A 15248-nucleotide genomic window follows, 5' to 3' on the forward strand; every position below is an offset into this window, starting at 1 on the left:
AAATGAAGCCATTAATAAAAACGATATGAAATATATAGGCCAAGACAAGAATATTTTTTTGCAGCAGAGCTTTTAATTTTTAATAAGACACGAAATATAATCCAATAATGACACCCTTTTATTAGTCACTCCAAGGTCGCCAAAATGAAATCATGGAGGTGGATACTGCCTTGAGCCTACGTGTCAATTGTTCCCGTAATTCGATAGGTGCAAAGATGTTAGGTGACTACGGATATGTTTTGTATGCTCCAAGAGTGTGATCTGGCCAAAGGATAGCCATTTGTTACATACAATGAACAGGAGTTTAAAAAGCGAGATCGTTTATCCAACACAACAGTCAGAAGACTATTAGAGTTGCTGGAACCACAGCTGCAAACTACAGGACAGCATCCTATTGACCCCAAACTTCAGGTTTTAGTAACTCTGTGGTTTTATGCCACAAGATCCTTCTTGCGTTTTGAGGGGGGGGAATTCTGATTAACATCCACAAAAGCACCGTTTGCCGTGTTCTGGATCTCGAAGCTCATAGTGGCACGTAATGAACTCTATGTTGTCATGCCCAATGAAAAGGAACCACAAGATATTTGCACTGCGTTTTATTCTACAGCTGGAATACCTGGAGTTATTGGATAGAATGCACGCACATCCATATTCATTTTCACCTGCAAGCTAAGCATCTTAAATTTATCAACAGGCATAGCTACACGTCAATTAATCATCTCCGAATACGCAATGTGGTAGCACAATGGGCAGGCAGTACACATGATGAGCGGATTTCTGAGAACAGCCCCCCCCTCCCCCCCAATCTGTCCTTAAATTTCCCGATCTTAAATTACATATTAGTGAAACAAAGCGTCAAATTAGAACCCAGTTGAAGTTTCCTTCTGCTGGTTTGCATAAAAACCTTGAGTGAGTGAGAGTGAGCTAGTGCTTAGTGCTAGTACGGTAGATTAGCACATTGCTAGGATACACACTTCATGCCTCTACATTCTTGTTGGACAAGACAAATCAGAAATAGGCCTACTGTATTCACATTTTATTGATTTCAAAATTAAGGCACTATGTATTTATTTATTTAAAATCCATTAAATCTACCGGTTACCTTCTTTTGTTTCAAAGCCTGTTGTGTTTGGATTATACAGCAATATTAAAGAAGTTGAATTTAGTCTGCTAGTTAAACTAGTTAAATGACCGAGCAAAAAGGAGACTGATCATCAGAGAGGCTACCATTAGGTCACTGGCAACTTTGCAAGAGCTACAGGTTTTTATGGCCAAGACTGGTCAAAGTGTGCATGTGATAACAATATCCCAAGCACTCCACAAATCTGGCCTGTATGGTAGGGTGGCAAGAAGGAAGCCATTACTCAAGAAAGCCCACCTTGAATCCCATTCTGAAGTATGCAAAAAAACACTTGGGGAAATCCAGTAGCCATGAGGCAAAAAGTTTTGTGGTCTGAAGAAACTAAAATGGAACTTTTTGGTCTAAATGCAAAGCGTTATGTTTGGTGCAAATCCAATACAACGCATCACCCAAAGAACACCATCCCTACTGTGAAGTATGGTGGTGGCAGCATCATGTTATGAGTATGTCTCACATCAGCAGGGACTGGGGCACTTGTCAGGATAGAAGGGAAAATGAAGGGAGATAGAAGGGAGGCTACCAAGAGGCCAATGGCAACTTTGCAAGAGCTACAGGCTTTTATGGCCAAGACTGGTCAAAGTGTGCATGTGATAACAATATCCCAAGCACTCAACAAATCTGGCCTGTATGGTAGGGTGGCAAGAAGGAAGCCCGTTTGAAGTATGCAATAAAAAAAAAAAAAACCTGCACGTGAGGTTTGGAGATAGTCTTGATCCTCTGCTGTGTACTAAACCTGAGGGTTAGCTGATCCCCAACTCGTCTGTTCGTTGCAAATTGAACTAAAATAAATCTGCAGCTGGGGATGATCTTCAGGAAAGTCTGCAACTTTGTATGCTTCATTTGTACTAACTCTGCAATTGACCCAATAATTTTTTCAGGTCAGTAGTTTAGTAATGTTTAAGTGGTTTTCATTCAGGTTTTAAAAAATAGTAGAAAATGGTTGTGGCAAAGTGCCCGCCCCTGTGTGTATTTTCTGTTGTGTGTTAATGTTGGTGTATAGTCATTGGTACACAGGATATAAACGGGTCTGTGTTTAAAATGTATACTTGTATTTAGGCACGAGGATTGCACAGCACTTCACGTGCAAGTAAAAAGTAATAATAGATGAGCACGGGGAATTGCACTTTATTAATTCACGTGCAGCTGTACCGAGACTCCAGTTGAATGATTGATTAGCAATCAAGTCTTGGTACAGCTGCATAAAAGCTGCATGTTTTCACTCACTCGGGGTTGTGTGTTCTGTGAGTGGAGAACGGGATTGGAGACGGAGGTAATAATAATAATTGTAATAATAATAATAGTAATAGTTAAAATATCTGCTCACTGGGTTTTGTTTAGTGTTAGTCCATTTTGCTTGTCTGTTTATTTTGGCTACCAGTGCTGTGTCCTGTGTTTTTGTTTGTCTTACAACCGTTTATTTTCATTTATTAAATGCTGAGTGAGACCATTCGCTCAGCTCCACCAAACTCCACCTCTCTGTCATTTATTTCCTGGTTCCTGTTTCTGGTCTGACATCCCCCACTCCAGCCGTCTTTGTAACAATGATTCAGCACCAACAGCCTATCAGCTTCCAGTTCTAGCAGGCTCTAACAGATGGTAGATGCCCGCTGGAACATCTAAGCACCAACTGTAAATCAATCCGCATCTATTGGGCAGTAAATACTAAACAAAGACACAATTGGTCCAAATTAATTTTATTATCCACCAAAACCAGCAAATGGCATCACAAGCTCAAATCTAGGCTGCTGGTTGTCGGGCTGGCAGGCTGGCAATGCGATTGGCCACATTGCCGGTGGGAAGGTTTAATTTCCTAGCAGGGATCTCGCTGCCTCTCGGTGCATGGCTATATCTTGTCTGCCATGTGCTGAATTGCTCTCTGTGCGGTCTTTGTGGTAACAGCTGTGTCACCCTCATGCCAGCAAGCCAGTAGCCACACAGGACAGCATACAATAAAAAACGTACAGAGACAGCTTTTGCCAAAAATAACAGGATGGTATCCAACTTAGGATGGTTAAAAAGGTCATATTTGTGGCCTTCTGGCACCCTGTAGAATGGTTTACTCAAGAGAGTCATGGTGCAGAGGATGCAGATTTCTCCCATATAGCCACAACGGGTCTACAGACTGCCTCACTGAAGGGGAACCACTCAAAGGCTTGTTTTAATCCTTTGCATCAATGATGCTCAGGAATCATCCTCATCTGTTTTGGTCTGGGTATTGATGAGAGATGATGAAATACTTTTCAAAACAGTGTCAGCATTGATCTTTGTCTGGAACGTCATCGTCAGGAGTGGGATCGATGATGTCATGCAATTGGTATCAGGGAGCATCACAGGGGCTACAGGCTCTGGGAGCTGAGCTTGTTTTAGATCTTCAGATTCCCTTAGCCACTAACTGAACCAGTCACCTGAGGCATCATGAACTGGAAAGGAGGTGGGCTGAGCAGAGCAGGCTAGAATCTCCACAGTGACTGCAGCTGGTTTTGCACGTGGGTCTTTCCCTGCAGTCACAGGAATGCACAGACTTGCAACACCTCTTCCATGTTTTACATGGCGGAGCTCTGCTGTTCCACAGGGCTGCTAGGTCTTTTTGTTGTTCCTGAGGAGGATTATGAGTGGCCTTTACCTGCTCACTGAGCTGGGGTCAATGTAAATGACAGGTTTCAGGCTTTATTTATTTATTTATTCTTTAAATGGAGGCGGAACACTGACTTTGACGAAAAAAGGATTATATCACAATGATCTTTGGGTAAGAGATCAAGTTGTTTCTCCAGACCCAAGCAACATGGAGACCAGGAGTTCACTTTGTGTACGGAGTTCTTCACCCAAGGAATCCTTTCAACAAAAAAAATAATTGTGTTCCTAGATTAATACATATATATAGATAATATATATATATATATATATATAATATATATATATATATATATATATATATATATATATATATATATATATATATACGCACTAAACACGTCACTCAGATGCTGAATGCAAACATACCACTGTATACAACAACATGCACATCACACTTTTCATGGAGTAAAGTTATGCAGTAAACCTGTAATACATAGTAACGGCAAACTGTTGTAGACTTTTGTGTTTTGTTGCTTTGTCTGTCAAACGTGTTCTAGAGATCATACTGAGATAAAAAAAAAAAAAGTCGGTGCACAGAAATATGTATTTTTTATAATTTTACAACTGTCCGATATGCAAGACGTTGTTGAACAATATGCTTTAGTAAAGTAAATTATGTTATTGTAATGAGCCAATACAAGTTGAACAATTTTGGAAATGCTGTTTTATTAAAATATTTTTTAAACTATTTCATAGCCCATTTGATATATCTTACACACACACGGTGCATATAAATCAACATGGGTTTTATTTTGCAGGGAAATTCAGCACGGTAATCAGGAGACACTGGTGGAAAAGTCATTAAAGAAAATAGAGGGTTAGGCAAAGTTGCACATCTCCTTTCTTGTCAAAGTAAATGGTTCTGTATTTTGACGTTTCTGTTGGGGGGGGGGGGTAGCGGTAAATTGTGTAAGTTTCCATTTCCATTTGGTAATAAAAACACTATTAACTAAAAGGCTCAAAACTATAGATTGTGCGCATCCCATGTTAGTAGCTGCCAGTGTTTTTCATTCAACAGTTTCCTTCAGTTTTCCTGACAGTTTTTGTAAATTCGGTATTCGTCTGAATCCCAAAAACTTGGATTTGGTGCATCCCTAATTTTTATATATGTGTGTGTATATATATATATATATATATATATATATATATAAGATATATTATATATATATATATATATATATATATAGTATATATATATATATATATATATAATTCCATCTTTAGAAAGCCCAATTGTTTACCACTCTAGTTGAACACAGGTAATTATCTATGTTTGAGGTTTAGTGTTCATTTCAATCTGCAGATGTCTGAACAGCAATCCCTTGCATTTTTTTCATATACTTTATAGATACTTAAAGCAGAAGTCAGTCAGTGATCATAGGTTAATGCAGGCAGTTCATTAGAAGTAGAGTTAAGTCCCTATTTCCAAACATGTTACATGACTATCCACAACAAACAAGGTTAAACACAGCCGTACAATATTTATTCTCTTTGTCTAAAAACAGGTCTAAACCTAAATGTAGGAAAAAAGGCTATTTTTTTTATATTTGGAATCTCTACTCTACCATACAGTAGCTGTCAACCAGATTAGGTTGTACTAAATATTTAAAAAAAAAAAAAAAAAAATAAAAAAAATAATAATAATAATAATAATAATAATAATAATAATAATAATAATAATAATACTTGCTGTTTGTCTATACAGTACTATTGAGCATTACTGTTCAGTAATGAACAAAGACGGAGGCTACCAACCTGTGAGGTACCCTGCAGTTTGCGTCTCTGAGATGAACAGGTCATGTTTCTGATCTTTAAAGGCACTCCAGACATTGGAACGAGAGAGGATTTCATTCACCTGGAAGAAAATGGCATTAGACAACTACAGTGATACCATATGAATATCTTCCTGCGCTGCTTGACAGTATGGGGACCAGTAACATTGTGTGCAGAGCTTGTACTGTTGATGGTGCCCATCTTCACACAGGACTGTGTTACATGACTATGACTTATGAAGGATTACACGCTTTTGGTTTAATTTAACATCACTGTGTTACTTTTCATGCACTCTTTTTTATAGTGTACACAACTATGATCGTGGTCTACTGGGGAACAATATATTCATTGTGGATATTCTAAAGACTATTATAAACATAAGTTTACAGATATCACTGTAATATTACAATTATGGCATACTGACAGCTATAAAAATAGAAATGTATTACTGTTTCAAATGCTTTGTATCCTTTGCTTATAAATTAAGCTAAACAATCCACATATGTGAAACCATTAGTGTCTGTATTGCTGCATATGGTCAGAATTCAGGTCCTTGTGCAAATAAACAAAGTGGTTATACCTGTTCACCATACTGCAGGCTGCATGTCATTGATTTCAGTGCTTTTACAATCTGTGCCTTGGTGGCGGCAGGGTTATCCAGAGTTTCTAGACCAATCCCTTCTAGCAGCTTCAGGAGGTAGGGTACCAATTCTACCCTCAGTGCCTGAACATTGAGCACAAGACAAAGAATAAGAGATAGATATGACAGTGAATGCAAATAAAAAGGCACACTTCAATACAGGTACAAATAGAGAGACACTGTATTGCTGTACCCCTCAAACTGGACCAGAACTGCTCTGGATCGATGCTCAGAGGCACTGCTGTTTTGGTAGTATCCATCCCTATTATATAATAAAGAAGTTGGGCAAAAGAAACCTGTAGAGATGTTTACTTGAGTTTTGGCTCCATACCTGAGCTACAAGATCAGTTTGTTCTTTTTGGAACATCCGATTCAGTGCTTCACAGGCCAAACCGACCATGTCTGACCTGACTTTCATTCCAGTCATTAAGGGACCAATGGTTTCCAATGATGCCATTGCTCGTACGCAGATCTATCATTAAAAAAAAAAAAAAAAAAAAAAAAAAAAAAAAGGTAATCGCGTGGTTTACAATTTGTTGATAAAGCTGCTGCTTACTGATTAGTCTGAATTCTCTGTTTGTGCAAAAATCAGCCAAACAATGGCTGTCAAATTCACCTGATGTACTACGTATTGTATTGTGTGTACTATGTAATGATAAAATGTGTCCCTGCATTTTTGTCTACTAGAAGCAGCACTGTTACAGTGATGATCTTGTGAATGAAAAATCTCAATACTCAATGGATTCCTTCCATGTGAAACTGCTTTAAACTTTACCTTGAAATCTCAGTAAGTTATTGCTGTATATACTGTGACAAACCCTCTCCTTGGCTCATGATTTGATATTTCAGGACCTTTATCATGGTATTCTAGTGTAAAAGAAGTGTTCCACAGCAGTTTTAGTTCAAACACAGCAGTGACATTTATTTATACAGCACAAAATAAAAAACAAACTCCACTAAGGAGTACTAACTAAACTTTGACAAGTTTTAAACTAATAAACTGGATGGCTAAGCCGTTTACCAGTACCAAACCCACAAACTCTTCAAGTATAAACATAGTACCTTTATAAAGTTTCACACAGGTATCTTCTCAGACCTTAGCCTTAATCTAGACACAGACCAAACATTTCACCTGGTTTATATACCTACCTGTCTAATTAACAGGCAGGTGTCCCTAATTAAATTAGAGCCTGCAGCAAACCCCTGGACTACATATTTCCTCCCCCCTACTCTGTCACAATATATATTATTCCCACTGCACAATGTAAGCAGTTACCTCATTATCTGAGAGAGCATGAATGATACGGATGGAGCTCTTTGGAATGGTATTGTTTTTGTGATTGAGGGCCTGTAGGATCTTGGGAAGGTGGCCCAGGGGTGGCACCTGATCTGCTAACTGAGTCTGAGTACTGAAGAGACACACTGTGGCTGTTGTAACAGTTTCTAAGGTTTCACTCTGGAAAATAAAAAGTTAAATAAATATATAAATACATCAATAGCTTTGAAGCAACTGCATTACAATAGCAAAAAATGTTGGTATTTGGGGCTGGTTGTGTAAATATTACAGTTCCTGTCAGGTACCCGTCGAGTTTTAAAGTCTGTTTCATCAAAAAAAAACTATGAGACATACGTAACTATGTAACTAAGAGACAGACTGTAACTTGAAAAGGCTTCTTACATTTGGGTTATTTTTCCCTAGCAGCTCAGTCAGTTTTTCAAATAGCGAAACCATGAATTCCCGTGGCTTCCTCAGGACCCATCCTGGCTGAGCGATAAAGATTCTCAGGAAGACACCTCCAACTGAAAGCTCCCCTTGGGCAGATCCATACGCCACTGTAAACTCCTCGGGCAACTAAGAAGAGTGAAGACACCAGTAACAATACAACCATCAATCACCACAAGATTTCCTACATCGTGTGTTACCAAAATGTGCTCTTTACAAATTTCAGCTGGTTACAGCTGTGCAGTACATAAATGTAAACTGTAAGGATGAATGCTACAGTAATGGTTGTCTTTTCTAGTTTTTATAACTGTGTTTTAGGTGGAATCCTGTCGGGGATAAAAACAAACAATGCATATGAAATAATGTACTTTTCAATGTAAAAGTTCAAGGCAACTAAACACATTGCACATATAGTCTAGTTTAACTCCCACCATTCTAATTTCCGTGCCTAGGCACCAATGATGCAATCTCTCTTCCAGGATGTCTCACGGCAATAAGCAGCAGTGAGGCAATCAAATCAGCCTTTCTGAGCCTTGTCATTGAATAAGGCTAGACACTTGGAAGAAAAAATGTGTATCTCTACATACCAATGTTAATGCTAGACTTCAGAAACACCTTATACAGGAAACGTGTCTGTCAGCGTATAGTTTGAAGTAGAGCAGGCCAAGATCGAGAGGAGTCTTGACTATACGTACACCACACTACACCACTTTTATTTTATTTATTTATTTATGTGTTTATTTATTTGTTTGCTTGCTGAATGTGGTGGGCACATTTATTGTATTGCTTTATAATCAATTAATTCCTTTTTTGTTATTGATTTGCTATTCGTGGTGATATTGAATTCTATAACCTTTGTAACAAATATGATTTTCTCTTCATAATGTAAATATTTAATATTTAATAAACTTAAGATAGCTGACAAATAGGGCTGTTTTCAGGCATGTCGGCATAAAGACCATGGACAAAATAGTGTAGCTCCCCCAAATGTAGAAGACATTTGAAATCTGAATTATTATTTAAAATCCTCACAAAATTTCGCAACTGTAACATCCAAATTTTTGTTTTATATACTTAAAAAGGGGTCGAAATTGGCAGTTTTAAAAGATATTATTAGTTATAAATCTTATGATTTTTTGATGGGCGGGGCTTACACACACACACACACACACACACACACATATATAAAATACAACAAAATACATAATATCACTGGAAACAGCTACTTAATGCCTTTCTGTGGATATAATGGGTTTTAATTTCCGATTTAAGGTTGCCAAAATACAAGCGCTAACACACAGTGGTCATATTCACGCCCGTATGTCTAGGCAGGAAAGGGTAAGGTGCCTCTATGGGGAACAAAGTATAAAATAACCATATACACATTTCACAATGGTTACGGTTTGAAATCATTAAAAAATATATATCTAAAAAATATGTTTAAACCACTGAATGCCAGTCCCACCGTCTGTTCTAAATTAATAAATAATCTCAAAATAACGTAATACATTTTTTCACTTGCCTTCCAGTTGACATCTGGATTATCCCTTTGTTGTGTAAAGTGCCTTCAAAGAAGAAGAAAAATGGACATAACTAACTTTCAATGAACTTGTGTCTTAAGTTTCCATTGAATAATCCTATCTGTGGTATATAACCTGGTGTGTAAACAGTGCCTAAAATGGAAGGAACTAAGAGGTTATGGTTAAAGTATACTTCTGACAAAGCCCTTATGATCTACGCTTGTCTTATAGAGCAACTTGACATGGGTATGATATCTGTTCTCTTAAATAATGTATTTTTTACTTTGTATCATTTTCTGTTTCAGTCATCAGGTTGTAGCAATTAACCTGTTATCTTGCAAGATACATTTGGATCTACGATTAGTATGAATGCCTCTTTCAAAAAACATTTACAGACATTTAACATATAACAGCAACCCAGAACGGTTTGGATTTGGAACGGCTTCTTTGCTGCCTGGCCATCCAGAAACCCCAGGTTATACGTACTCTAGCATCATTTCTCTGACAGTGGTAGACACCTTCTCCCTGGAGTTGTCATTCCAGATCAGTTCTGGGTTTTCATGAGTACCTTCGAAGATATGTACAGCAGCCTCTGAGTTATCTCTCATAGCATCCATGAACACACCAGGGAGAAACTTTATCAGTGTGAGCCTCACCTGGGAGTACAAAGCAACAACAGTTAGATTAATTGCTAAATCGTTGTACCCTTTTTTGGATAACATTTTGCAGCCATGTCCAAAGCTGGTGATTAGGGACAACAAATTAGGCATTGATGAAAATATAATTTCACTCTCCAGGATGAAACGACCTAGGAAATGCTAGAAGAACACCTGAAAATAAGACATACAAACTGTGAGCTTTCTTTAAGCTTGTACGATCATTTTTTAATGAAAATACCTATATGCTTCTTTTCTGTGAGACTCATATGGACCTATAAAGCAAATGAAAGTACAAGACATGTCATATTTATAGATTTACAGTATTTTATTAGAAATAAAATAAACTCTTAAGTTTCCACAAAATCTAATCCTAACGAATGACAATTCTTCCAACCAGGTCCTTAAATACGATTTTATTGTAGCACTGAGGAAAAATTACTAGAGTATCACACAGGCATTTCACCCTGTCACCTCTCACCTTGGGGCCAATGAGTTTGTCTGAGGTTATTTTGGCAAAGAGCTCAGCAGTCTGGGAGCGCACCTGAGGGTGAGTGGAGTTGCAGAACATGTCCAATAAATAGATCAGTGCACCTGTAACCCAAGGAAACAGTGTGAATGATGTAACATTAATATTGCATGGAGGCTAATTTTTAATAACAAAAATGCTTTATTCATTGCTAGATGAAGAATAAATAGATTTAAAATAAAACAGACCTACACAATCCTAAAAAAGTCAGTTTATATTAATGAGACAAATTAGCTGAGGTGATTTCTAAAGACTACACTTGCTAAATATCAATACTGTAGTGCAGCGTTTCTCAAAACTGGGGGCCTGATCTCTACTGTAGGGGGGTTGTGTGATCACAAAATGCTGTCATTACCTTCAAATTCTTAGCATTTCATTACAGCGCATATACACTTAATCCGACTGTAAAAGATGTATTATGAAGCCAGCCCTCCCGCCATGTTTTACTGGTCAGCTTTTTTTGTTTGGTTTTACTTGATTAGTCCTATACTAGAAGCGCATAGCCCTTAATAGTGTTGCCTCTCCCCGCCCACCATAAACTACAAGTTTGAGTGACAACTTTCTAAACAAATGTGTTTGGTGGGAAGACGAGTGGAAGTGAACAATCTGCATAAAAACCATATTTGTTATAAAAGTAAATTGTTTAGTACAAACCCTGTCAGGAATTTAACATGCTTGTTTAAATCACAAATACCTTATACTATTTAAGATGAAAAAGCTTTAAAAACAGTAATGATAATATAGAAAATGTACCTCGTTCTGTACGGTCTTACTAAGCCGCGCGCATTGTGACACAGACTAGTATAGCGACAAATAAAATGTAGAAAAAGTTTGGCAATAGCAGTCTATTAATGCTTGTTTTTGGTTTGTTAGATTCAATGCAAAAACTTCTTTACTCGTTTTTTCCACTTTTTTGTACTACCCTCTCCTGTGTCAAAGTACTATAAATGGAAGTGGCTCCCAGTGTTGCCAACTCCACAAAGCAGGAAGTGGCTAAAGAAACCACACAAAGTCGCTAGATGTCGCTACTTAGACATTCTAGAGTCACCAGAAATGTCGCTAGACAATTTACCACTCCGCTTGGAATCGCTTAACCAGAGTAAACACCAATATGAACACTATTAAATGTATTAATGATGGTTGATCATTTTTAAATGTCCTATTTATATTTGTCTGGATTGTGTACACAGATAATCTATAAAGAGTTAGTCTGATGTAATTGATTTTATTGTAACATTATACATCACTAATCAATGATTTAGTACATTTTTAAATAATTGATGTCGTTGGCTTCCACTAACACGGGGGCAGCAGTTGTAGTAGCTATTTGCATTATGATTAGCAGGTCACTTGGGATCTCTTTGGTTCACAGTCACAGCCAGCTCTGCAGCAACTTTTCAAAGCTGCGCTGAGCTGCGCAGGATCTGCACAGATCTCTGTGGGTGGAGTTGAGTGATGTCACGCAGCAGCCCTCGAAGAACACGCATCTCTGCGATTCTGTGCAGAACTGTGGAAATCTGCACTAAGTGAAGAATGGCACCACGGAACTGCTTTAGGATGAGAGAAGCGTGGTGTATTGAGCTGAGTGTGACTGATGTTGTGACACAATTTGGTGACTTCTTTCTCTGAAAATCCCTGTTGTCGGTGGTGAAAAATCGCTAGATCTGTCGCTAGGGAAACCCAAAAGTCGCTGGATCTAGCGACAAAATTGCTAAGTTGGCAACACTGGTGGCTACTGTACAAAGTATTCTCTCTCTCTCTTTGTTTAATTCAAGTTGCATATGATATGCCTGTAGAAATGCATTTGGGGTCCATTCTGTTCTTGCTCACAATATATTACATTTGTGGTTTATTAAGAAAAAAACAATACGGTTGGCGATTATTTTAAATCATTAATTATGTGTTGACAGCATTCATATTTCTCGTACTTCTCTAGTCACAGTCAGCTTCTTAAAATCAGATCCAATCTCACTCAGCAGTTAATGTCAGCAATAGAGTATTTTTTATGTTATATATAAATATATTTATGAGGTTTTTGTTCAGATTATGCCAGTGCAGGTTTCTTATTTTTAAATCAACAAGTTATTTTTGTGGGGCATTTTATTATATGTGAAAACACTGTAGAACCACTGAAGTGCCCCTCCAATTAAATTGGGCCCCACTGTGTGCTATACTCTAGAATCGCCACTAGCTGAGACTTAGGTGCAATATTTTATTTGACACACATAAATGTCTCCTTAGGCCGAGGGAGAGCAATGCTGTCTCCTATATTATTGTGCTTGCCACAAATACATGTTACTTCAGGGTGATTGGTAAAGCAAAGAATGCTGTTGCCTGCGGTGCGTTACTTGTTCAGCGTTGTTGCCCATGGTTGCAAAGGTTGGGGACGACTGGTGTACAGTAACTTCATATGATATCACACCGCGGGGTGGGATGGGGGTCGTCACAGCCTGAAACATTTCCCAGCAAAAGAAGTTTGAGAACCCCTGCTGTAGCGCATTACCTTTAGCCATAGCTTCTTTTATTATCTTAGTGTTGGATGTTAAAGCATAAAGAGTTTCAAGGACAAGCTGTCGACCTGGAAAAGACATGAAATAGGGAATCTGTTTGTGTCTTGAAATAATATAGTACATACATTTATACATTATTTAAATACCATTATGTTTTACTATTCTTATTTTTTTTCTGTTCACCTCAATTCAATATGCATTTGAATTGGATAATGTACACCAAATATTAAAAATGAGTGCACAAATGCAAAAAAATGGGAAAAAAACTGTTCAGTCCAACTTATGATGTGGCCAGTGATTCATTCAGTCTGAGGAAAGTGTTGGTTTTCACCCAATGTTATTTTTAATTTGTGTTTGAGCCAGCAGAGGTTTTAAACACAAAGTGAAAATTATACTCTTAAACTTAAAGTAATAAAACCAGCTAAATGCTTTAATGGCAGCTTAATTCAAAAACAATTGTCCCCTGATCCAAATTAAGCACTAAGGTATTTCAAAAGATGTCAACTGTTTCGAATCCCATCCTCAAAATGAACATGCAACAATCTATGTGTGTATCACTTCTTTCTTTTTGACCAGGAACCACAACTGTGTGTTATTGTAGCTCCTGTGTATGTCACACACACACACACATATATATATAGGGCTTGAATATATATATAGGGCTTGAAGTGTTCAGGTTTTATTTTTGATCACATTTAAACTTATTTTGAGCCGATTCTGTTTCCTAATTAAACTCAGAAAAATCTGTTAATTACAAAACATTGTCACTTGTTTTTACCTTCATTATTTGACTGAGTTTGACTCTGTTTCGCTTCATTTTTATAACAAACAGTGACACCAAATTACCTTAATTGCTCATCATTGATCCGAATTACATTTAATTCTTGCCGAGTTCACTCGTTTACCAGAGCTGTCCTGACAGATTTCTTTTCAGCTTAAAATACACAGTACAGAGTGTATACTAATAGCAAGTTCATCATTTAAAATCTCCTTAATTTGTCAGAAAGACAAACCCAAACCCATTTTGTAATTAATAGTTTTCTCTTTATTAGGCTGCAGAGACCGCTTAACAACGACTAATCAATATTTAAAGGGAGGCAGAGATTTGGAAATTAATAAACCGAAAGTTCAAGCCCTAAATATAATGGAGTAAATCAGTAATATTTATATAAAAACAGGTTTTCATTTGCCCCCAGGCACATGCAAGTTATGCCTGTGTGGTAAACCAGCACTGAATGAAGTAACAAAGATTGCTTACTTGACGGCAGTGAATGCAGCAGGGGCAAAAGGTTCGAAAGAACCAAGGACTCTGCAATATTATTGACACACTCCTTGTTACTTGTGACAATGTTGACCACCTGAAAACAGAGACAAGATAAGATTCAGGTGAAAGGCAATGTAGCAGCATAAAAGTAGGAAACTTGACATAATATTTAAATGTATTTTTAAGCATTATTAATTGCATATTAAACATATTACTAGAGTCTCTTTCTATCATTTGAGGAATACTGCTAAAGTTAGACCTTTTCTGTCCTTGGAAAATGCTGAGAAATTAGTACATGCTTTTATTTTTTCTAGATTACATTACTGTAACACTTTATTTTCTGGATTTACATGTCATGCTCTATACGCCTGCAGCTTGTGCAAAATGCAGCTGCTAGAATGCTAACGAGAATAAAGACAAACGGCTCACATTACTCCTGTGTTTGCATGATTGCACTGGCTTCCTGTGCGTTATAGGTTTGATTTTAAAGTTTTATTACTAGTATTTCCAACACTGAATAGATTAGCTCCAGACTACTTGAATGACATTGTAATTCCATACCAGCCAGAACGCATTCTTAGATCTGCTGATGCTGGCCTCCTGTGTACTCCGAGGGTGAGTCGTTAAAGGATGGGAGAGGCTGTTTTTTGTTATAATGCTCCCACACTCTGGAACTCTATATCTTCTTTTATTAGAGATTCACCCTCAATTGTTATTTTTAAATTTTGATTAAAAACATACTCTTATAATATTGCCTTTTCTTAATGTTTTAGTTTGAGTTTTGTTGTTACTTCTGCTTTTAAAAACTGTACTTTTTTTGTTTCTGTGTTTTATTCTGCTCGTAAAGCGCTTTGAGCT

The 15248-nt window shown here is 37.4% G+C and overlaps 1 protein-coding gene across 3 annotated transcripts in view; it reads right to left on the minus strand.

Annotated features, from left to right (window-relative positions):
* LOC121314554 (dnaJ homolog subfamily C member 13-like) overlaps positions 1 to 15248 on the minus strand; it is an 87120-nt gene that overhangs the window by 3630 nt on the left and 68242 nt on the right. For all 3 annotated transcript variants that reach the window (XM_041247948.1, XM_041247947.1, XM_041247949.1), the window contains exons 47-56: positions 14385 to 14484; positions 13120 to 13194; positions 10569 to 10681; positions 9918 to 10087; positions 9434 to 9476; positions 7867 to 8040; positions 7465 to 7644; positions 6520 to 6660; positions 6129 to 6272; positions 5531 to 5630 (exon numbers count right to left, since the gene is read on the minus strand). In XM_041247948.1, coding sequence (XP_041103882.1) covers positions 5531 to 5630; positions 6129 to 6272; positions 6520 to 6660; positions 7465 to 7644; positions 7867 to 8040; positions 9434 to 9476; positions 9918 to 10087; positions 10569 to 10681; positions 13120 to 13194; positions 14385 to 14484 — 1240 coding nt within the window. The remainder of the gene's footprint in view (positions 1 to 5530; positions 5631 to 6128; positions 6273 to 6519; positions 6661 to 7464; positions 7645 to 7866; positions 8041 to 9433; positions 9477 to 9917; positions 10088 to 10568; positions 10682 to 13119; positions 13195 to 14384; positions 14485 to 15248) is intronic.

Source organism: Polyodon spathula, chromosome 4, assembly GCF_017654505.1.
Source record: "Polyodon spathula isolate WHYD16114869_AA chromosome 4, ASM1765450v1, whole genome shotgun sequence".
NCBI classification, from domain to species: Eukaryota; Metazoa; Chordata; class Actinopteri; order Acipenseriformes; family Polyodontidae; genus Polyodon; species Polyodon spathula.